Here is a 24,032-nt window from a genome sequence, read left to right as displayed (position 1 = left end):
GATACTGTAAGTCTGGCCAAGAAACCACGGCTGTGGTGCTCATAGCCCACACGAGTGAACCCACTGCTCTGAGGTGAATACATGGACATCAAAGCAAACAGCCCTCCAAATCTGTATACCCCTCTCTACTCATAGATCAGTGCAACTCTTAGACCTCATCAGAAAAGTTCCTTTGTGCAGGGATGCTGGTTAATGCAGAAACTCACAAGTGGTCGAATGGAAGAGACTAAGGCTGGTGGAGGGCTCAGGCACAGATACACATATAAACCATAATCCTTCCTCCTCACGGTTCAGGAGCAATGCAGAAAGGGTGTAGACGAGGGTGAGAAGATTCTAAGAGGCAGAAGTCAGGGAGGACCAGAGCAAAGCATTTCCTTCCAGACATGACAGCAGCTGTGGTTGCCGGAATAAGACCCGCAGAAGACGAAGCCAATTAACATCCAGTCATGGAGGTGTGTGTGTGTGTGTGTGTGTGTGTGTGTGTGTGTGTGTGTGTGTGTGTGTTTCATGAGTCCCTCATCTTGGTCTAGAGCTAGGCTCAGTAGATGGCTTCTGGAGTTGGTGTTTTCTTTAAGAATGTGGTCCGGTAGATGGCCCCATGTGGACCCAGGAGTCTACAGGACAGCTCAAATTGGAGTCTATGGATCGCTTGAAAAAAAAAAAAAAAAAAAAAAAGGAGGGAGGATACGAAGTTGAGGGGTGTGTGTAGGGAGGTAAGGATGGGTCTAAGAGGAGTTAGGGGAAGTGTTGGGGTGAATATGATCAATATGCATTGCATGAAATTCTCAAAGAATTAATAAGAAATGGGGAAAAATTGAGTAGGAAAAAAGAAAGAAATAAGAAAGGAAGTCCCCTTTCTTAAACATTAAGGCCTGGGTCACTAAGTCGGCCTGTGATGGATGAGGGGTGCTGATGGATGAGGGGTGCTGATGGATGAGGCATAAGAGGCCATCACTATCCATTGGACAGCTGGTCTTGAGTCTCTAAACCACACGGAGGTCAGTTCCAGCACAGCTGGGGAAAACGGCCCGGCCAGACTTGCAGGAGAGCTGGGTATGTTTAGTTTCTAGAGGACATTTGTTTTTCAGAACTCCTCTCTCTCTTCTGAAATTTGGCAGGCGTTAGTCATCCGCTGCTCAGCACTAACCCTTAAGTGTGCTTGTGTGGTTTGGGCGGGCTTCCTCCCGGCGCCCCGCCCTCGGGCTCGCACTGCCTCACGCGAGCAGACCGGTCGGCTTACCCGGCCTGGGGTGTCCTGCCTCCTGCCGCTCCCCGAGGTCGCTCAGCATCCCCGGCTGCAGGGGATCACCCCGAGGTGCTGCACCAGACTCGGCCCTAGGAAGAAAGTTGTAAGGAGTTGGGCGGTCCAAGGAAGAGAGGCGGAAGAGGAGGACTCAGCAGAGTTCCCGCGGCGATCGTGGGGTTCCCTGGCGCTTGTCCTTCAGCTCACCACGGGCAGCTAGATTTCAGCCCTCCGGTTCCCGGTGGGCGCTAGAGACTTGGCCCGAGGCCGCGAAGAACTTATCCTGAGAGCTGTCGCAGCGGGCCTCATTGTCTGCAGTAACTCTCCGGATTCCGGAGGGGGAGGACTGGACCGCTAGTCCACTGGGATTTGTCCAGAGTTCCGGCGGCAGCTGTGGCGGCCTCGGAGACTCCCTTTGTCCTCCTCCCAGGACCTCCTTCTCTCTCCTCAGTGGCAGCTGCTGGGTGGCGCTGAATCAGGAGCAGGCGTCCCACCCCCCACTCAGCCCCTGACCCCGGGGTGAGTCCCTGGTGACTCCGCCTCTTTTCCATCTCGGCTGGGCAAAACTGGGAGTCCAGACCGCGAAGCCCAAGTTGCTGTGAGCCAGAGGGAGCCGCAGGGCCCGGGCCCCAGGATGGTAGCTGGTCGGTTCCAGGGTCGCAGCCCTGGGAGCTGGCTGTACCCCTGCCTGTGGGTGCTAGCTGTGGGCGGTCCAGGGTCATTGTTGCAAGCCCAGGATCAACCCTCTTGCAAAAAAGCCTTCGATCTGTACTTCGTCCTGGACAAGTGAGTGAAGGTGGAATGTGGGGTCTGGGTCTCCGGTGAGGGCAGCGCTGGGCCAGCTGGAACTGAAGTTGAGATGTGTTTGGGTTCTACTGAAAGGCAGTGGGAGCTCTTTGGTTGGAGAGGACTAGGGGTTGTGGGAGCCCAGGGCTATTTGGCTCAATGCTTTTAGTTCTGAGGCCTCTTGGGAAATGAGAGTGTGGCCACCTGCAGAATGTTTCATCCCAGGAACTCTTTTGGCTCCGTGGTCCCTTTATCACACTCCCCCATACCGCTATAGGCCCTCTGAAGTTTGCCCAATTTTGACCTGATCACAGCGCTTTCATAGGAGCCGGGTTGGGGGTGGGTGGGGCGGGGTTGAGGGATAGCCTTTATATACCTAAAGTGGTTTGCATTTCCTGAGAAATGAGGGCTTGTGCTTTTATTTTGAAAGCCGGGTCTCACTCTAAACAGTTCGCAAACAAGTTGCTCCCAAAGAAGTGTGGTCTTCCTGGCTTCCTTGGTTCAGTCCAGACACGGTAAAGTTTCAGCTCTGAACACGAACACGTACTTTGAGAAGAGGGCTGGTCACCCCTCCTCCCGCAGAACTGAAGAAATGTTTGCATTTAAGGCCCGTGCTTTATCTTTATGAGCAGTTTCTTTTCATTTTTTCCCCAGGTCTGGGAGTGTGGCAAATAACTGGATTGAAATTTACAATTTTGTCCACCAGCTTACAGAGAGATTTGTGAGGTATGTTTCACTCTTCTTGGCATCAGAAAGGAAATTGACCAAAGGGCCGGGTTTCCCTGCTCTGTGCAGAAAGACCTTTCCCTGAATGCTGAGTTTTAAACGTCTCAAGGTGGCCCTTGCACACATGGTGTTCTCTCCAACTTTTCAGCTGTCCCTTGGAAGTTCATTTCATCTGGCGCCCAGAAACTTGGCCCAGGCCATGGGGAAACATCTTCAACCACAATTCCTAATGTCTTTTCCTTTTTGAATTGTCATCTGTTTTGAGTCAGAGTTATGCTTTCTCATAATTTATCGCATTAAAAAAATAAATTTTATGCTAATAGTCTCCATACTATATTTTCAACTCCACATACTTAGCACTGTAGACGTCCACGTGTAAAAGGCAAAAGTTTGAAAACTTTAAGTGAACATGTGTTAATAACCCACTAGCAGAAAAAGTACGTGTGCGCGCGCACGCCCGCGTTTAAAGAACCGAGTTGTGTTTATACAATGTGTGGGTGTGTGGCTGGTTTAAAAATTAAACGGTTTTCTGTATGCAGGAGGCGTCACCAGCAAACACTGTTTTCCTTGCCTATAAAAAGCATGGCTGCTAGTAAATCCAGCTTACTCTCTTTAGAAATAATTAGGAATTAGTGGTATCTCCCTACTTAAAAATAACCCTTAGATACCATGTTTTTGTGGTTCCCCTCTCCTTTTTTTCCTTCTTTCTTTCTTTTCTTTTCTTTTCTTTTCTTTTTTTTTTTTGAATTAAAAAAAAAAAAAGCCAGGAACAAATGTGAGTTGATCAGGACCAGGGAAAGGACACGAGCAGGAACTGTGTCATTAAATATTGCCTCCTTCAGTCTTGTTAGCCCAAATGTTTTCTGTAAAACAGGCTTGGATGATCAAAACATTTTGAAAGTCATGTTGCAAGTAACTTCAAACAGTCTGTAGAGGCCTAGGCAATCCCTGCCTTGGTTATTGGCAGCAGTAGAACTATCCCTATAAAAACGTATGCCTGTCCGTGTTCAGTCATCAGTCTACTGCTTTAGGAACCCAAGATGGCACTCCAGCTCCTGGACAGGGTCTGAGGTAAAACAGGAAAGAAAAATAAGCAAGAGCGTCTATCTGAAATCATTAAAGCAGAATAGACAGCCTCTTATACTTTTCCGGTTCAGTCCTGGAGTGTGCTGGGGGTGTTATACAGTGCTAATCAGAAGCGATGGGGCATTTCAATGTAACGTCTGAGGAAAACTGAGCTCTTATGCATTGAGTCTGGTTTGCAAGTTGGATTTCTATAACGTATACTGTCCTCTGGCTCAACTTTAGTCACTCAGTTACTAATTATATGCTGTAGGAAATGAATAAAAGATGACTACTGACAAGCACAGGGCTACAGTATCTAGGAGCTTTGGAGATAATTCTGACCCTCAGCTCCTGCCTTAGTTTCATCTTTTTAGTTTCAGACCCGAGCAACATTAGTATACACTTCTCCAGAAACTACAGTACCTCCATAGCACCGGCACCTGAATCCTAGGAGGTAGATTGGAAAGTGGAAACTGCCAAATCAAAAAGGGATTCCTTAATGCCTTAACTACTTGCTTTAGGGTGGATTTTGTTTGGACTCCTATTATAACCCTGGCCATTGGGTCAAACTGGCTTCTCTGCAGACGGGAGAAGTTACTATCAATTACTCTGAAGGGTGTGGCCTCCTGCAGAGAGATGAAGTCAATGATTAAAGGAAGGAACATTTTTTTTCTAGGAAAGAATTTTGTGGCCAGCTAGAATCTTTCCAGAGGTTCTCTTTCTAGATGTAAACTCCAGTACTTCATGGAGGAGTGTTTGGAGACTTGACATTCACCAACTACATAAAAAGGATTGGAACTCAGACAGTAATGCTGAGCAGAGTTCTCTGGTCTGCTTAGAGAGTTCCATTTATGGGAAGCTGGGACTGTTCTGTGAGACTAATTTGAAATGATGCTCCCTGGATGGGCCTCTGTATCGTACTAATATTTCTTTTAAAAATATTTTAACTGCCTCTTTCCTTATTTTGCAGCCCTGAAATGAGATTGTCCTTCATTGTGTTTTCTTCTCAAGCAAACATTATTTTGCCATTAACTGGAGACAGGTTAGTGCATTATCATTTCAATGCAGGCTTTTAGTAGAGATGAATCATAAAGTCATGATGGATATTGCCATGCGGTGATCCAGGCCTCTCAGTGGGATCAAGCTGGCTCACAGGCAATTCAGTGCTCTACAGTAATAGGAGGGGGAGGCAGGATGAGCAGTTTGAAGTAGTAACTGTCTGAAAATCAATATTATTTATATTGGTGGTAGAACAAAGCCCAAGCCTCTGCCTTAGTTGTGTATTCACCATTTCCCACCCTTCTCCCTCTCTTACTGTGAACAGCTGTACATTTTCATTAGTGAGAAGGAGGACTCAAAAAGGAATTTGAAAGAGGAGAGATGGATGCACTTTAGTAATTCATTAGGGTCAGCAGATATCCCAGATTTCTAGCCTTTCTCTGAAGTTCAGTGATACTCAACATATTTAACTTTACAAGAACACACACACACACACACACACACACATTGCCACCCTTCAGTGTTTTGAAAAGGAGTGACTTTCCTGTCCAGTGTCATAGTATTTCTGTGACTATTTCTATGGTGTTTGATCATGTCACGGCACTTTGGAAGTAGCCACTCACATAGCTAAACCCTGGCTGCCTTTCCTGGGGTGACTTTTGCTTACTAGACTATGAATTCTATAGTCAGAAATGGGATGTTGTTTTTAATTTTTGCTTCATTTCGTCTAACATAAAGAGTGTAAGACCTTGTTTAGTGAATATTTGTTGAATGAAAAATGAGCCAAAATCATTTTGGAGTTGCCTCTTTCTGATATATAGGTTTTTTTGTTTGTTTATTTTTGTTGTTGTTTTGAAACATGGTTTTTGTTTGTAGCCCCACATGTCCTGGAACTTACTCTGTACACTAGGTTATCCTTGAACTCACAGAGATCTGCTTGCCTCTGCCTGCTGAATGCTGGGATTAAAGGTGTGCCTCCTTGTTATCCAGCCTGATCTATAGTTTCAAGCAAGGGTGACTGCTATAGTTTGATTTGCAGAATATGTAAACTTTTGAAAAATAATTGTGGAAATAGTTTTTGTTTTATTGTGAAACTGATCAGTTAATATGCATTAACACTTCTTGAGCTTTCAGGCTCAAAAGATTAAGAAAGCATAATATTTAAAAGGGCTCAAGGAGATAAATTGCTTATAGTTCATTGCCTTGGTTTGGAAAATTCAATATATAATATAATATATATGTGCATATGTGCATGCATGTGTGTGTTTGTGTGTGTAATCTAGCATTAAGTTTTCCTTTTCCTAGAGAGGAAATTTATCTCTAGGTTGTGGGTCCAGCCTAGGATTTCAGTCTCCCCATTTGTATTTTGCCTCCTTAGTTTATTATGAACACATGGTTCTCAACAATTACAGTTCTTTATAACCCATGAACATAGTTCCCTATGTGCATCCATATAAAACAATTTTTGGTTTTATGAAAAGGAAATATCTTTACTGTCCAGTTTAATTTCCAAAGTGTGAGGTTTGGACCCAGCATGTCAAAGAAGGAAAACACAGTTTTAATATTCATGACAGTTATACATATATATATATGTACACACACATATATGCATGTATGTATATATGTATTCATGTATGTATGTATACATGTATGTATGTATGCACTTAGTACAATGCCAGGCATGTCAGAGACTTAGTAATGAACTGCTGCATACATTGTGCCAAGGTTTCTGCTAGACACTTTGCATATGGATCTTCCATCACTCTGAAGATGAAAAGTGATTACTGGTCACCCAGACGGATAATGTTTAGACATGTGAGGAGGAGACTTAAATCTTTTATATAAGCTCAAGTCACACCCTCGGTCAGTGGTTAAATCCAAGGCATAAGGGACCGAAATAGGTGGAAGAGGCTTTTATTCAAGAGGCAACATAATGACACACTTAAGAGTTACTGTACTAAGACTACCTGAGTTTGAATCCCACCCCTCCAGTTTACTAGCCAAGTGACCAAGGATCTAATGTTAGTGTTCACAGGATAAGGGCTTTGGAGCTGGGGAGATGGCTTGGTCAGGGAAGTGCATGCATGCAAGTTTAAAGACCTGATACTATGTAAAAGATCTGGTTATGGATGTACACACTTGTGATAGCAGCAGTGGGGAGGCAGAGGCAGGGGGATTCTTTGGGTGCTTCTGAACAACAAGAAACCAAACCAAACCAAACCAAACCAAAACCAAAAAGAAGACCAGTGAATACCTTCTGAGGAGTGACACCCATGGCTGCCTCTGACCTCCACATCCACGTGCACACACAAAACGAGATGACTCCCTTACTCAGTGTCAGTTTCTTTGTCTGTGGAACACAGACGTACCGTCTGCCAAATAAGACAATGGACATATTTTATATGTCATAGGAAAATCTCTAATAAAAGGGGCTACTTTCCCCCAAGCTGCCACTTCACTAGTTCTGTTGAGTTGGTGTCCTATTACTACAATTCTCTATCTTTGGATATGGCATCACTCCACAATTTTAAATTTAGAGAAATGGTTTGCTTGTTGAGATGGAAGATTGATGGACAGCTGTTTCCAAGACCCACGTGGATCTTTGTATTAAAATCTTGAAACTGGAATCTTCACGACTTATACATTTCCCAAGGGTTTGTGTACACACACACACACACACACACACACACACACACACACACACACACAGAGAGAGAGAGAGAGAGAGAGACAGAGAGACAGAGAGAGACAGAGATAGAGACAGAGACAGAGAGATCTAAGCATATAATTTGAAAAGCAGTAGTTAAGCAAATGAGAAGAATAGGGAGTTTCATAATTTTGGTTGTATTACTCATTTTTCAGTACCTTGGCACATACAAGAAGCAGCCCTTTCATGTTTCCCAGGGCTTGCTAAAGAGATGAAGCAAGATGGGAAGACAATGACTAATGACACCAGGCCTGTGTCTTTGCTTATAATTTTTGCATGATGTTCAGTGTTAAGTAAATCCACAAATTCATAATCGCATCAGACAATTTCACCTATACACTTTATATACCCATTGCTTAATTTTTTAAAATTACATTAGATATTTTAATCTGAAGCACACCCACCTTTCTCCTGTTCCTATGCCTTTTCTTGTCCATGCACCTGCTAGGCCATTGATACAGAGGCCAGGGCATGATTACATAAATAATACACAATACATACACAACCAAGATTTATAGTTGGCAACTGGTTCTCAAGCTATAGATTGTAACCCTTTGGGCAAACCTCTTCTCCAAAAATATTTACATTATGATTCATAATGGTAGCCAAATTACAGTTATGAAATAACAATGAAAATAATTTTTATGGTGGGGTCGCATCAATAGAGGAACTGTGTTAAAGGGTTGCAGCATTAGGAAGGGTGAGAGCCACTGTAGAAGAGGATCGGGGAGAGGTGATATTCGCTTATGTTAATGTGTAGCCTCATAGACTAGAATCAGAATGAATTTTGAGGCTATTACTAGTTACTGTTTTGCATAACTGTGAATAGTGATTTCTTCCCAGTTCTGCTCATAATTATTTAATTTTGTGATAATGAAATAGATAAAAGCGTTTGCTGAACAATTATTACGTGCCAGATAGTCTGCAAAGTGGTTTCTGTGCATAGCCTCTGTTAACTCTATGTAATGGGTGTTGTAATTACCTCCACTTTAAGATAGGTCATCTATCTTGTCTAAAGACTCCCAGCAGCAGGTGCCAAGCAGTGTATTTGCCACATGATTTTTTTAATGTTTAAGTAGACTATGTTATTACAATGCCTTAAAAAGTCTAGTGCCTTATAATAGAATTAAAATGTCTCCCAGTGTTTCCCCAAACCCCTCCAGTTGCCCACTCAGTCTTCCTCTCACATCCTGTGGTCTTTTTCCTGTCCCACGAACAAACCAATCCTATCTGTATATTAGGTCCTTTCTTCCTTCTCTAACCCAGGTATTTTCTGAGGTTTTGTTTGTGTTGTTTTCGTTTGCTGGGCTAGGGATGTCTTTCAATGGCAGAGTGTTCATGGGTATGGTCCCTGGTTTGATTAAAAAAATAAAAAAGAGAGTAAGTAAACCAGCAAGCAGAACTCCAAACCAACCAACCCAACTTATAACTTCAGAGAAGTCTTGGCTTGCCTCCAAGTCTAAGGTATCCTCACCCTTCCCCAGTATCTCCAAAAATACTGGTTATTGTTTTTTAATTATTGATTAATTAATTAATTAATTAGTATCTTCCTGAGCCTATAGTATAATAAAGTACAGGATCCTTATTTGTCTTTTTCATTCATATACCCAACCTTAGAACATAGCCTGATACATGGTAGAAGCTCAGCAAACCCTTGTTGAATGATGGAATTCTTCTGGTGCCAGAGCCTAAGCTAATACTTAGAGCCACTATAATAAAGTACACTGTAGTTGTGCCAATAATATAAATGATACTAATGCAATGTACATACTGACTTGTAGTTGCTACATTTCAAATTCCTATTCTTACGTGATAGTTGTAAATATTCTCATCTTCCTTTTGAATATCTATATTTGTGTTGAGTTAGGAAAGTCTTGTCCACCTCAACTGGTATTTAGATTTTGAGCACAAATTGACCTAGGAAAAATATATTTCTTATGTAAACCTGTAGAGTTGATAGAGGTCAGTTAGTTAAATTTGCATAATATATTTTTTTTATTATTTGAATGAGTTTCTTTTAATTCTTAAAAAAAGAATTAAATGTTTACTTGTAGGGAAGGAGTTCCTAATAAACAGTTGATATCTCATAAATTAGCACATCAGTTTTTGAAGAAAAATTGTTAGCATCTATAAAAGTAGAAAATTTCAAGAAGGAAATTCCACTTTTAGCACTTGCTCAGCAAAGACAGATAGGTACAAAATTGGACACTAAAGAATTAATTGCAATAATGAGAAACTAAATCCAATCTGTATACTCATCAATAGATGATATTTTAATAGTTACAATATATACATAGGATGAAATACTATACAGTCATTACAGTTGAGTAAAGCAAAATACTGATATAAAATATCTATAAGATATAGTAAAGAAAACTCAAGTTGCAGAACACTTAACATAAATTTATTTATTTTGTAAAAGAAAAAATTTTTTAATGTATTGTATGTGTTGAAAAACACATGGTGTAGAAGGCTGGAAGATAAACAGTCAGCTATTAATGACGCTGTTTTAGGCAGGGGATTTAGTATGCAGTGTTACCATAATCTCAGCCTTCATGTATTCAGTAGAACTACACTGTAGAAGAGCCTTGAAAATGCTTGAATTAAAAGTCAGAAACCTTCCTGACTTCTGCAGCCATGGGTGGTAGGCTTGGAATCAGAGTGGAAAGCCTCGAGCTACAGAACACACTCAGTTGGAGGGCTCAGAGTCCCCTTGACAATCTGGAGGGCACTGGTGTGTTACTTAACTTCCTGAGCCCAAGTCCTGAGCTACACAGAAGGATCTGACTGGCCTCACCGTCCAGCAGCGCCGAGGTGACCGCTTGCTGTGGCTGAGAAGGTTTAGTTGAAGATTTAGCCTATACTGGATTCACCACAATGTGTGTGCCTGCTTGCTTTTCTCTCTCTGTTTCTATCACCTGCCTGCAATTATGTACCTTTATGCATATTTTCAGAGTTGCTTTCTTTTTCTTTCTGTTTTAATGATTAGTTAGGAAAGGGGCTAAGGTAGAACTGGAGTTAAAGGTTACCCAGCTTCATCTTTTAATGGGCTACTAGATCCAAGATTTCAAGAAGTGCTGTTCACAGAAGTTCAGCCGGGTAGTCACACTCTCCCTGGCCTGGCACGAACAGTTCGGTGTGCTGCGCTGACTCAGGCTGCCTGAGTTCCCCTTCTGTACTTTTTACATGAATCAGAATTTGTCATAGTTTGAAAACATCATCACGTTCTGCATTACTCCATTCTTACAAACCAAGTGAACTGGGGAGAAAGAGTGACCATATTTGGCTTGGCTTGGTTTTTTGTTTTTGTTTTTGTTTTTGCTTTTGTTGTTTTTTTTTTTTTTTAGACAAAAATTCTACTAGGGAAATCTTCTGTTTAGAAAAATCTGCTTCGGCCACAGACTTGCCCTCCTGATGGGTCTGGTCATGGCAGCTGCTAGGTTCTGATAATGACTATGCTAATAGGTACTTGAACACACAGAAATGATAAAATGCAGGGGCCACTTCCAGTGGTTCAGTAGGGTAGTGAGTGAGTGAGGAAATAAAGTGATATTATAAAAAAATGCGGCAGGAATGAACTTCAAGGCCGGAGTACTAGAAATGCAGACTAACTTGCAGAATCCTTTCATAAAATCAGACTAACAGGAGACTTGGTGAGCAGATGTTTTCAGATCCCTGGACCACTCCTTTGTTTCCATTGGTCTAGATGCTGTACCACAAATGTAGGGCGTAGGATGATGTTTGAAGTAAGCAATAGGCAAGATTTTATATAAATTATAGTAAGAGTCTACCGTGTTCTAAGACGATAGAGCACAATGCACTCACACGTTCACATGTTTTCTCAAATCTTGGCTGGGCCTGGGACTGACTGGCTGCACCATTCATCAGACATGAATTATGAAATCTGTGAGCTCCAGCTCTAGGCCCGTGACTTACCAAGGCATGGTAGCTCTCTCTGTCATGGCCTTGGAAAACATTCACCGTGTAAAACTGTGATGGCCCCAAGACCACTGTGCTGGAGCCAAGCCCAGCCTACCCATGAGGAGTAGATCCAGGCACAGGCCAAGCTGAGTTCAAAGCCGGTACCAGCATCTTCCACCTTGCCAACCCTGTGAATTCGGCCATCTCAAGCCTTGTAGCTATTGCAGCTTTTTGAGGACCGTGTGTTAGTCAGACCTGTTTCGTCAGTAAGCAGCATGGTGAGACATGACCTCATCTTTACACGACTAACTTTTGAATAGTTTGAAATGCAGCATTAGAAGAGCCAAGGAGGGAAACGTCGGTAAAGAGGGAGGTAAAAGTTCTCGGGGAGAAGGTTAGCGATGACCGGAAGGGAGGCATTTACATCTCTGCTGGAGGCAGAAGCAGAGTTGAGCCTGGGGAGTAGCTGTGGAAAAATTGGTAGGATGTTGGAAGCAAAAATGTAAAGAACACACTCTTTTGAAAAAAAAAAAAAAAAAAAAAAAGCACTTATGGGTTTTGTGCCGAAGGATGGATCATCATTTGATATAAAGGGATTATAAATTGACACCATGAATTAAAGGACAGATTTTCCAAAGTGACTAGCCGCTGGCCTCCAGGCTTCCCATGGGCAGGAAGGGACTTTATATGCAAACCATTTCTTATGAAAAAGGAAGAATGACTCAGAACACAGAATGAAAATTCCAGAAGTACACTCAAGAATCCTAGAGGTTATTTCTAAGAATTGAGACTGGGGTACACTTAATGAGTGGTAATGATACAGCTAATGCTTCTTGTGTGTACATTGGTATGCACATGTGCTAGTGCACATGTATGGAAGACTGAGAACCTCAAGGGCTATCCTTCAAAATGGCCACTTACCTTGTTCTTGGAGACAAAGTTTCTCACTAGGACTGGAAGCTCACCGTTTAGGCTAGGCTGACTGGCCCCCTAGTCCCAGGGATCTGTCTGTCTTTGCCTTCGCATGGGCCAGCTTGTTAGATGAGTCCTGGGAATGGAATTATGATCCTCAGGTATGCATACATGGCAAGCACATACTAGGACTGGGCTGTCAGCTTTCAAATCGGTTACTTTGATGCCATTTCTTTTTTCAAGTACCTACCAATTCTCTCTCTCTCTCTCTCTCTCTCTCTCTCTCTCTCTCTCTCTCTCTCTCTCTCTCTCACACACACACACACACACACACCTGCTAAGTTCATTTTTGTTTGTGTCTATGTAGTTCCAAGGCTGATCACTCTTCACTTGACATCTAATGATGGAGATCATCCTTGAGAGAGGCTAATTCTCTTTCTCCCAGCAATCATTAGTTACCTGGAGTGTTTTTTCCTGGGAGTGGGACCCCCACAAAAATGTCTAGGTTCTTTGTTAACATTCCCATTGATATTGCCCCTGTTTATGGAGCCATTTCTTGGAGAGGCAGTTTCACAGCAGACGTTTTAGTGTTATGGCTCTTACAGTCTTTCCACTCTCTCTTCCTCAATGTTCCCTGAGCCACGGATGCAGGAGCCGTGACGTAGACACATCGACTTTCATGATCTGTTGATCTCTGCATTGTGTCTAGCTCTGCTTTTATGTGAGGCTCTCCAATGGCTGTGAAGAGAAGCTTCTCTGATGAGGGGTCAGAGCTACACTTTTCTTTGGGAAACAAGATAAGTTTTAGAATATAGTTAGGAATATCCTGGTCTAGCAAAGTGGTGATAGTAGATTTTCCCCCTAAAATCCACTTTCTTACTAGATCTTGGAAGATGGCTGGTTTCTTCTACCAGGCATGATTTCCTTCCTGTTGAGTGGGCCCACATTTAGTTAGAGAGCTGTTGGTTGCAACCAACATGTAAGTTCCATTTACTGAACTTTTATGTATACATTGCCATGCTGGGAATTGTGTGGTTCATAAGTATTGCAGGATAGGACTATTAATTGCTTCCTTCTGCTGCTTGCATAACAATTCCTGAACCGTGAAAGCTAGACTGCAGGAAAGAAGTTTCAGGTTAGTTCCAGGCCCTGTGTCCCAAGTGTGTGGGGTCTTCATCAACAGGCATCCACCTTTAACCCTCAAGAGGCTACCAAGGGCTGCATCCATGGTCTATATTGTTTTGAATCACTTGGACTACTATGAGCAAACATTCAAAGGGAGATTTCTGGTGCCTGATACCGGGGTTTCTGTCATGGTATCTGTGGTTCTTATGAGGGATATTGTCAGCCCTAACTTCCTTCCAGATTATATATACATTTGCACAATACACTTATATATTGTATAAATTTTAGTAAATATAAGATAATATGATGCCTTGAGGTGAAACAATCTTTGTATTATTTGTGCTTTGTCCCTTCCCTCCGTCTTTTTCTGTATTGACCCCTCTTTATTACGTTTTCTACTTTATATCACCTGTACCCTGATATTTTACTCCCAAGCTGCCTGATGGTCTCTTTCTATATTTTCCTCGTTTCTGCCTTTACTCTATGTTGGATAATCACATGTGAAGATTTGGAGCTAGGGACTTCAGATGAGAGAGGATGTGAAACATGTTTGTTTTTTCTGAGTTTGGGTTACCTCACTCAATATAATCTTTTCTAGATCTGCCCATCAGTATTATTTATACTCAGCACTCTGACCAACTATAAGTCTCTGCATTAACCATCGTCACCCATTGACAAAAGAATCTCTGACCAAAATGAGATCAGTTCTATAGCATTAGGATGTAGAATGCACTTTGGCGTCATAACCATTCAGGAAAACAATAGTTGGTTCTCCTGGTACCTATGATCTTTTGACAAGGCGTACAGTACCAGACATAAAATCCTATGAAGAAGGCTTTGTAGCCAACCAATAGTAATTTATTAATCGATAACTCTACATCACTACTGCACTAGTGGACACATGTTGATGGGTAGGCTGCAGGATCCAGTGCTGGGTAAGACTGTTGATGCTTTCCTCCCCCTGCAGCCTACACAGCACCCCCTGGCATGATGTAAACTAGACATCAGGACAGAGTCCCCTGGTTAGTTCCAGGTTGGCTTCTCTATGCCTTACATGCAAAGTGACTGGGTGTCTTCTGCAATGGGGTTTTACCATCCAGTCCTGATGAGCAACCAAGGCAGTGGCACTGTTTGGGTGTTTTGGGGACCTGACACACTAGAAACTTCTCTGGAGCATGTCATCTGCTTTCTTGTTAGTCATTAACTCTTCTCTTGTTCCTTTTTGCCTTTTGTGTAAAGTGTTATCTTTCTTAAAGAGCAGCACATTCTCCCTTTGCTGCTGTTTCTTTCTTTCCTTGGGTTATAATAGATAGGCATGTTTGTTTCCCTTTCCTTTCCCCAGTTTGCATAGTTGTCAGATGCAAACTCCCAAGGACTTGAGCATGAATAATGTATGAAAATAGGTAGTGTGAGCGAAGGTGTGGAGCTTTACATTTTCCAGAGATTACCACAATTCAATAAGGTGTTTCCAAATTTGCATTTTGAAATTATTCATAAATACAATCCAAGGGAATCTAGAACACATCGTACATAGTATTTGTAGTTTGTAGGATTACACAGAACATAAACATTCTTCTTTGTGTGCTTTCAAAAGAAAAGGTGAGAGGGTTTCAAGGGAGGCATGTAGTCTGTGATGAGCTAGGCTGATCATTCATGCCTAAGTTATACTAAAGGGACAGAAGCAGGATGAAAATAAATACATATTAACCGTTGATAATTGTGAACAAGTTCTCCTCATACTGAATGCTACATGCAACAACAGTTCCTTTAATATTAAAGCAACTTCACTACGTCACTGGCTTATATCTATTTTCACACGATGGGAAGAAAGGAACAGGAAGACTACCCTAAGTTGCCATAAGTTATAAAACTAGTCCACACAAGAGCTGCCAGTTAAGGCCAAGGTCTCATGACCTCAGTGTGGTGTTTGCTATTTGGTCAGAGAGCAATTGAAAGAACCGAGAGGGTTGACCAGCAGAAGACCTTGTTCTGTCTCTGACAGGAACTGTCTGGCAAAGGAATAGTAGCCCTTGACATACCTGTAGCAAGTACATTGCATTTGCAAACTCATTTGTTTTCACATAGCCCTGGGGTGTTCTTATCACCATTACATTAAGTCTTATATGAGGCAGCTGAAGGCTACTTCAGCTTCACATGCTTTGAGACCACACAGCCTGGCTCTAGTGCCTGTCAGCTCCTTTCTCATCCCTTATCTGTGTCTAAGCCCTTGCAGTGTCCTGAGTGCTCAGTGCTGTTGCGTGATGCCATATATTTCTAAAATAAACAAAAACAAAAATGCAGACAGACGTTACTACTCACAGTTCATGGGTATAGAAAGCGGATTAGGGAAGTTAAGTAACTGCTTATGTGTATATAGTATACTACTCGCAGAACCAGGGTTTTAATTCATCTCTGGTTTACTCCAACCCCTGGATCATCCTTCCTCATTAGATGGCTTCCCATAACAAATTGCGCCCCAGTATCTGAGGAGGGGGTGCTTCTGGGACCACTGTCACATGCCAAAACTGCACGTGCTCAGATACTTTGAATAAGACAGTCATGTTCACATGTACCTTATCCTCCTGGATGCTTTCAGCCATCTGTAGGGTACTTACTGTATATAACATATATGCAAATGTTATGTTGACCTACAGTTGTTTCAGGACTAAGACAAAGAACAAAAGCCCATACCTGCCCAGTAGTGATGGTTTTTACAAGTGAGCACTTGTAAGGCACCTGGAAGTTATAGCAGAAGGATCATGAGTTTGAGGCCAGGCTGGGATATAAGATCGTGTCTCAAAACATGACTTTAAGAAATAATTCATAGAGCTCAGAGGTTAAGAGCAATGGGTACTCTTCCAGAGGACTGAGGTTCAATTCCCAAAGCTCATATGGCGCCTCACAACTGTCTCTATCTCTAGTTCCAGGGGATCTGGCACACTCACACAGACATACAAGTAGGCAAAACACCAATGCACATTTTTTAATAAAGAGAGAAATAATTCACCCTGCAGTTGGTTGAATTTGCTGTTGTGGTACCTGTGAATTTGTGGGCCAGCCATATTTCTTATCTGGTATCTTCCCCTCACCAATGCTTTGATATAAGTGTTCTCATTTTTCTCTTACTTCCTCTTTTTTTTCTCTACTTCCTCTTTTGTCTCTACTTCCTCTTTTGACCCTTTGTTGTGTGAACTGGCCTTGGAATGAGGAAGAGCATAAAGTAGGCGAACAGAATTGTAACTAACAGAGAAATGGCTGATATCAACAGTAGCTGTGACTTAGTGCCACTAAGCACTTAGTATTCACCATCAAGGCTCATAAAGGCTCCATCAAGAAGTTTTACAGCCGAGGAAACAAGATTGTCTTTGAAATTAATTTATCTTCTTTCTATCAGTCTATGCCCGTCTGGAGTCATGCCATTCTAGAAACTCCCAGCTACGGCTTGAGACTATCCTGTTTAGTCCAGACCCTACTAGTATAAATAGTGGGAGGAAGCACTCCAAAAAATTGACAGTTTTAAAATTAGGTAAGATAGGAAGTTCTTAATAGAATGCACCGAGGCTCCCTTTCCCCTCCCCACATCACCTTCCTCCACCTTTCTCTTCCCCCCCCCTTTTTTTTTCTCCTCAGCAAAGATGGGTGAGTGACATTGCAAGACCTTGATGTTTCATGTAAGAATCAGTGTCTAGTCGTGTCCCTTCTCCAACCCCCCCCCCCCACGTCTCCTCATCCTCCACCCTTCCTCTCCTCTGTCTTTTCCCTCTATCTTTCTCTATGATGATTACGGAGTTTTGTCCCCTGGTTTTCAATTAAACAAACATATTTAATAAACAGTTGTATTTGTTTTAGTCCTGTCTCTTTCCAAAACATGCTCGAGTCTTCTTAGGGCATAATAACATTAACAAAACACAAGGGAAAAAAAAAAAAAAAACAAGATAAGATCTTAGAAAAGCAGATTAAACCAGTGGAGATCTATAGGAACTAAACAAAATTTTGTGACTAAGATGTTTATTTCCTGTAGGCTTCTTGGAAGTCAAGGCAAGGTAAAAAGTTGACATAGGAGCTTCAAGAAGCCTGTTCTTTGCAATGAGAGACAGAAAAGGGGAGAAGAGGTGGGGAGGAGTAGAGGGAGGGCAAACTGTAGTCATGATCTCTTGTATGAGAAGAGAATCTATTTTTAATAAATGAAAAGAAGAGGACTAGACATTTAGAGTTAAAGTTGATATAGTCGTAAAAAGCAGAAAGAAGGAAGTGCTTAGCAACTACTGAAAGGTGGCAACAGCCCTGCAGCTGTGGGTCCTCACAGCTCTTACAAGATAGTGGTTTCCTTGACAACAGCTTCAAACAAATACTGATGTGGTTTCGATATTACCCTTCCTTGTAGTTGAAGACACAGCATTAAAGCCAACCCCAGTGAAACGGGGCTTTCAGGATGACATGCATTTGAGCATCTCTCAGCAGACCCACTGTTCCACCATATCTCACCCTTAATTTTCCTCTCATTTCCTCAAGAGTCCTCTGTCAGCATTGTGAGTGTGAGAATTCTGTCCTTAAATACAGCATCGCTTTGCTTTTCCTTTGCTGGTCGAGACTTTGAACCCCTTTGTTACCTACCCTATTTTGGTCTGGGTTCCAATTTCTCTAATCCAACCCTGACTAAAAGGAGACTGACAGCATGAGTACTTACTGGTGTAGTTGGCCCACACAGGTGCCCTGTGTGCCCATGTCACTGACTCTGGGGAAAAGCACATTCCCTCCGTGTCTTTGTAACATGAAAATGCTGGGCCACCGTACAGTACGGTGTATTGAGGGCTGTAGGCACACTAGTGATAAAAATCTTGATCTGTTCTCTGTTACCCTAAGTGAACCAGCAGTGGCTGGAAAAGACTGTGAATCCCACACTGGTAGGTTCCTCCTAATCAGTCTCTCTCCTGCTTCTGGCTCTCACATGCCGTGGTGAGTGCATCTCAGCCAATGAGAAGGCTATTTTTACCACACAGATTCTGTTTGTGTAAGCTTGCACATCAGTTGTCTCTCTCCCTTTTGACAGAAAACATTAATGCTTGAGGACACACTGCCACTCATTTTGGGGAAGCATTTGATATTTATCTGCACTCAGACAAAATCGGCTTCAAGTTGTTTCCATAGATCTTAGACATAAATATTTACACAAGACAAGCTTATACATTATGATATTTAGTGCGTCATCTGTGGAACTATGATTATTTCCCATGAAAGACTGAACGTTTTATTGAGCATTTATTCTGCCAGAGGCAGGTTCTGAGCAGGTGACTCCATCACCAAGAGGAAGGCAGCTATTGCAAACCTCTAGACTCACCGAGATGTGAAAAGTTTAAGTTAATTAGTTAAGTAACGTGACATAAAAGACACGTTTTCTTGTAGTAAAATTTAAATATAGATATGAGCAGAAGCTGAGAGCGTAGTAAAATCACGTAAAGGCTTTGAGTAGGTAGATTTTTAAAACCAAGCATTAAATGAGACAGGTGGCCTCATTTGGAAGATTCTATTGAAACAGGAAATGTAGTTAGGCTTATTTATACCTTGAAACTTGTGCTGTTTTCTAGAATATTCATGAAATGGGGCCTGGATGCATATGATAAAAAATTTTATAATGCTATTAAAGTGTGATCAATAAGTTACTTTTAAAATGTGTGAAACACTGTTGCATGGCTTTTTGAAATGTTTAAATATATTTCTTATTAATTTTATGTGTTATAGCCATGTTTTACACAAATAAGCACATACGTATAATGTACACATGGAATTCTTTGTAAGAATCCAGAATGCTTTTTGATATTAAGATGCTATTATTTTTATAATCCACCTCTTTTGGCTGTCATTCCCAGTGATATTCCTGTTCCTGTTCTTTAAAGGACATTAATTCTGTTGATAGTTCCAGATTTACATTTAGAAGGACACATTTTGCTTCTATTGAAAACTAAGAATTAAAACAAATATTTTATGAAGATCTTCTCTGGACCTTTAAATTTAACACTTCAAGCTGGGTGGTGGTGCGGGTCCACGCTTTTATTCCCAGCAATTGGGAGGCAGAGGCAAGTGGATCTTTGAGTTCGAGACCAGCCTGGTCTACAGAACAAGTTCCAGGACAGCCAGGGCTACACAGAGAAACCCTGTCTCAAAACAAACAAACAAACAAACAAACAAACAAACAAAGCAAAACAAGTTTCTGCCAAGTTAACACTTCAAACTAGGTGTGGTTGACAAACTAGATGTGGATTCCAGTACCCAGGAAGTTAAGAGAGAGGGTACTGAGTTCAAGACCAACCTAGGGTGCATAACAAACAAGTCCACCAAATGCAAAACAAAACAAAACAAAAACACTAAAAAATTGAATATATTTTGGACTATTTTTGTGATATTATTTTATCTCTTAGGATTCTTAGTTTTTTAAAAGATATTTTAATATATATGTTTAAAACCCTAAAATGAAATAATAAATGGAAATAATAATAACAGAAATACTTAATCATTTAATATCTTTAATACATTCATAGGAAAATGAGTAAAATATAATTGTTTCACAATAGTATCACAATCTACACTAGTCACTGTATTAGGACACTTATTAAGGCAGACATTTACATTATCTTTTAATATACAATATTTGAACGTATATACAGAACTCATTGAAATAAGAACATATATAATAGTAGTTAGTGTTTCAGGAGGATGTATACTTCTATTGAAGATCATCTCTAAGTTTAATGAAATTTTAATCATTACTGTATTGGATATATGGAGAAACCATAGAAATCCATTTTTTTACATTGTGGTCATCACACTTTTCAATATTTCAAAATATAACCACACACATATTTATTTATTTATTTATTTATTTATGGAGACATGGTTTCATACCAATGTTTTTTTTAATTTAAAATAATTTTATTTTAAAAAGTAATGTTTATATCAAGATAGAACATCGCAGTATTTAACTGTAAATTGGCATTATAGTTCTTTTTCTTTTTTTTTGACTTTTTTTTATTAATTTATTCATATTACATCTCGATTGTTAGCCCTTCCCCTGTTTCCTCCCACTCCTCCCTCCCTCCCACTTCCCCCCTTCTCCCGTCCCCTATGTCATGGATCTCTGACTCTTGTTCCTGCTCTCTAAAATCAATACATGAAAATAAATACTTTCAATATTAAAAAAAATTTTTAAAAAACCCTAAAATGTGGGTCTTCCTTGTCCATATGAAATAGCTTTTAGTAATATTGTAGACACATTCCACTGGTGCAATAAATCAGTTATGATGAAAAAGATTCTTTGCCAGAGGTGTCAATCCATTCCTTTAGTCCCAGCACTCCAGAGGCAGAAGCATGTGGATCTCTGTGAGTTTTGAGGCCAGCCTGGTCTACACAATGAGTTCTAGGTAAGCTAGGGCTACATGGTGAGTCTGTGTCTTAGCAGAAGAAGAGGAGGAGAAAGAAGACAAAGATGCTTTTTGGCTTTTTTAGTCTTTCTCGTTTACATTATTTCTAACAAGAGTTCATTGCCCTCTTGTTCATGCATCTGTTTATCTACCTGTCCACCCACCCATCCATCGACTCATCCATTCATAAAATTTGCATTGTTTCTACTGTATTAAAGAAACTGTGCTGTAGCCTGAATGTATGACTAGGTCCTCCAAAAGTGAAGTCCTGAGATATGAGATGGGGACACCGAGGTAGAAAATGTCACTTTCTATGTGGCAGGGTTAATATTAGTCTGTAATAGTTTGTAAGAGTCTGTAGGCTTGAGGCAATGTTCCCTTTCAGGGAGGTGCAGTGAGTGCATCCAGAACCTTTTTTGGAGGCTTGAGCGCCTCCATTTGTGCATTTGTTGGTTTGAAGGGGAGCACATTGGACTGACTCCTTAACACTTACTGAAGACAAGTACGATCAAAGGTTCATGGCTCACAATGTACACGAGACACTTTGATTTGATGACATATTTAGTGTCTTTACGATTACTTGGTTATAATTCATTAATCACCACCTGCCTGTAACAGGATAGAGACTGTGACATGTGTCTGCCATGTCTTTCCCCTCGTTTCTTACTAGTGGAGAGTTACGTCATCAGAAAGGGTTTAGTTATGGTCTTTGCGCAATCTCCTTTTCAGATATGAAATTGATAAAGGACTAGAGAATTTAAAGGCTGTTCAGCCAACCGGAGAGACGTACATCCACGAAGGACTAAAGCTTGTGAGTTATTTCACATTTGGACCTATGGGAGAGAGTGGCTTCTTAATTGTATAAGGGAAATCCCCTTACATGTTTATGTCTTTTTTTTTTTTTTTCCCAATGATTTCGGCATCCTAGACATGAGACTGGTCAAAAACATTTATTGTGGCTGTTGAAAGGAAGCATTTGTTTGCGTTTTGTCTTCTAACAAATCTGTATCCCTCTGGGGTTAATTTCAGATTAGTCAATCATAGTAATAAAAAGTGTCATCACAGGAACTTATGAGTAGCAACTCTTTTATATAAATATGCATGCATTACAAATAAAAAGGCTAACACAAATACCCAGTTTTATAAAACAGTACACATAAATGTATATGTATTATTTTGTAGCCCTTAATATCTTTATTTTGTCAGGCCTTCAAATTCATCTGGTTAAAAGTTAAAATTAAATTGTGAGTTGCATAATTATTCTTCATTTTCAGGCAAATGAACAAATTCAAAATGCAAGAGGCTTAAAAACCTCCAGTATCATAATTGCTTTGACAGATGGTAAACTGGATGGCCTGGTACCATCATACGCTGAGAAAGAGGTGAGCGCTGAACTGAGGGTGTGTATATCCACTGTTGCCCTTTGTGTGTGTGCACATGTAGCTTATTTGAATCTCTCTCCCATCCCGTATTCCCTCCCCCTCCCACTCCCTCCCTCCCCTCTCTCTTCCTCCCCTATTTTTTTCATAGGCGAAAAAGTCCAGGTCACTTGGTGCCAGTGTTTACTGTGTTGGGGTCCTTGATTTTGAACAGGCTCAGGTGAGTTACAACAGAGCTGCAAACTGTAGCTCACTATCTTGCCTTACAGGTACTTCCATGAGGCCTTCAGCTGTAACTTGAGGAGATTTTACCTAACATGACTGTGCTTTGAGTGCTCCTAAAATGTCAGACTGTTTATAGGCCTCATGGAAACTGAAATTCAAAATAAATTCCTTTTGTATGTATTTGGTGTGGGCCTTAAAGGATGACAAATGTTTAGATTAATGCTATGTGAATGTGCCCCACGCCTTAATTGGTGAGACAATGATGATAGTTTTATCTAGAATTTTTATTCTGATTTGAAGCTTTTCTTGTGTGCAGGAATTTGAAGAGTACATTTAGAAATCCTTAAGATTTTTCGTACCAATCTATTTCTTCATAAGCCATTTTATATTTACATTTTTGTGTGAGTAATAGTTAAAATTCCAGGCTCTCCTGCTATTAACAACAATTAGCCCTCTACAATGCTTTTTGGCTTTGTAGCCAGTGACCTTAGGTCATTTCACAGCAGTGTCTCTGGAGAGAAATTGGTCTCCTCCCCATAGTTTTTGGCCTTGAATTTTAATTGTACTTTATAATTACATAACACTGTCTTGTATGTAAATTTGTATATATATATATATATATTATATACATGTATAATGATCTTTAAAAAATGTACTATAATCACCGAATGAATGAGTTACAGGCAGTAAGTTTTCAGATCAATGTAACCAGAACAATTTTCCATGTGAGTTTAAGCTGTAAAGGGTTGTGTGTCTCAACTTCCCCTTAAAACTTTCCTTTTCTTTATAAAGCTGGAAAAAATTGCTGATTCCAAAGACCAAGTGTTTCCTGTCAAAGGCGGATTTCAGGCTCTTAAAGGGATAATCAATTCTGTGAGTATGCCTCCCTCCTGAGGTGTGGAAGGCTGGTAACTTGATGTTCCTTTTTAGCTGTAAGAGCAACTGTTGCACGTGGGGCAGGTGGGTAGTGGTTAGCGAGAGGAGAATGCCTCTGCCAACATGATCTCATCACAAAGCTTTGGCTTGCTTGCTTGTGGATGACTTCTGCCACTGTCTTCCACATGTGCTCTGTGGTCCTGGGCTGAGATTTCTAGCTTGAAATTTTTCAGAAAATGTCGCTGATTCCTCCACCTTTTTGAGCATGGCATTTACTATCTTCCACCTTTAGAATTTCTCCAGGCTTTACAGGGAAAATGTAAAATTAAAAACTTGATTGGAATGCGTGATGACTGCCTGCTCCGAGCCTGCTTACCGATTAGTCGGGCAACTTGAGCCGGTGGCTGAGGATTTGACTGCAGTTGTTCCTCCCGTTTCAATGATTAATAGTTTCCCCAGAGCACATAATATTTCTGTTTGGGATTCCGTGGAGTCCTCCCCGTGACTGTTACACCCTGGGCCCTCCTGAGCTGGGTCTGGTGGGGAAGGCAAGGAATGAAATTTGGAGTCGAGCTCCCGGCTCTTCCTGCAGAGGTTTATGTTTCGTTTTACTGCCTTTTGCTAGAAGCTCTGGGAACAGTTGCTATTAAGTA

General features: G+C 41.1%; 1 protein-coding gene across 2 annotated transcripts in view; it reads left to right on the top strand.

Annotated features, from left to right (window-relative positions):
• Nucleotides 1–1,329: 1,329 nt before the first annotated feature.
• Antxr2 (ANTXR cell adhesion molecule 2) overlaps nucleotides 1,330–24,032 on the top strand; it is a 127,999-nt gene continuing 105,296 nt past the window's right edge. For both annotated transcript variants that reach the window (XM_051170732.1, XM_051170731.1), the window contains exons 1-7: nucleotides 1,330–2,029; nucleotides 2,684–2,755; nucleotides 4,791–4,862; nucleotides 21,629–21,710; nucleotides 22,174–22,281; nucleotides 22,430–22,498; nucleotides 23,296–23,376. In XM_051170732.1, the coding sequence (XP_051026689.1) occupies nucleotides 1,878–2,029; nucleotides 2,684–2,755; nucleotides 4,791–4,862; nucleotides 21,629–21,710; nucleotides 22,174–22,281; nucleotides 22,430–22,498; nucleotides 23,296–23,376 (636 nt within the window). In that variant the 5' untranslated portion in view covers nucleotides 1,330–1,877. The remainder of the gene's footprint in view (nucleotides 2,030–2,683; nucleotides 2,756–4,790; nucleotides 4,863–21,628; nucleotides 21,711–22,173; nucleotides 22,282–22,429; nucleotides 22,499–23,295; nucleotides 23,377–24,032) is intronic.

Source organism: Acomys russatus, chromosome 28 (assembly GCF_903995435.1).
Source record: "Acomys russatus chromosome 28, mAcoRus1.1, whole genome shotgun sequence".
NCBI lineage: Eukaryota > Metazoa > Chordata > Mammalia > Rodentia > Muridae > Acomys > Acomys russatus.
This window is presented reverse-complemented; position numbering and strand designations above follow the sequence as displayed.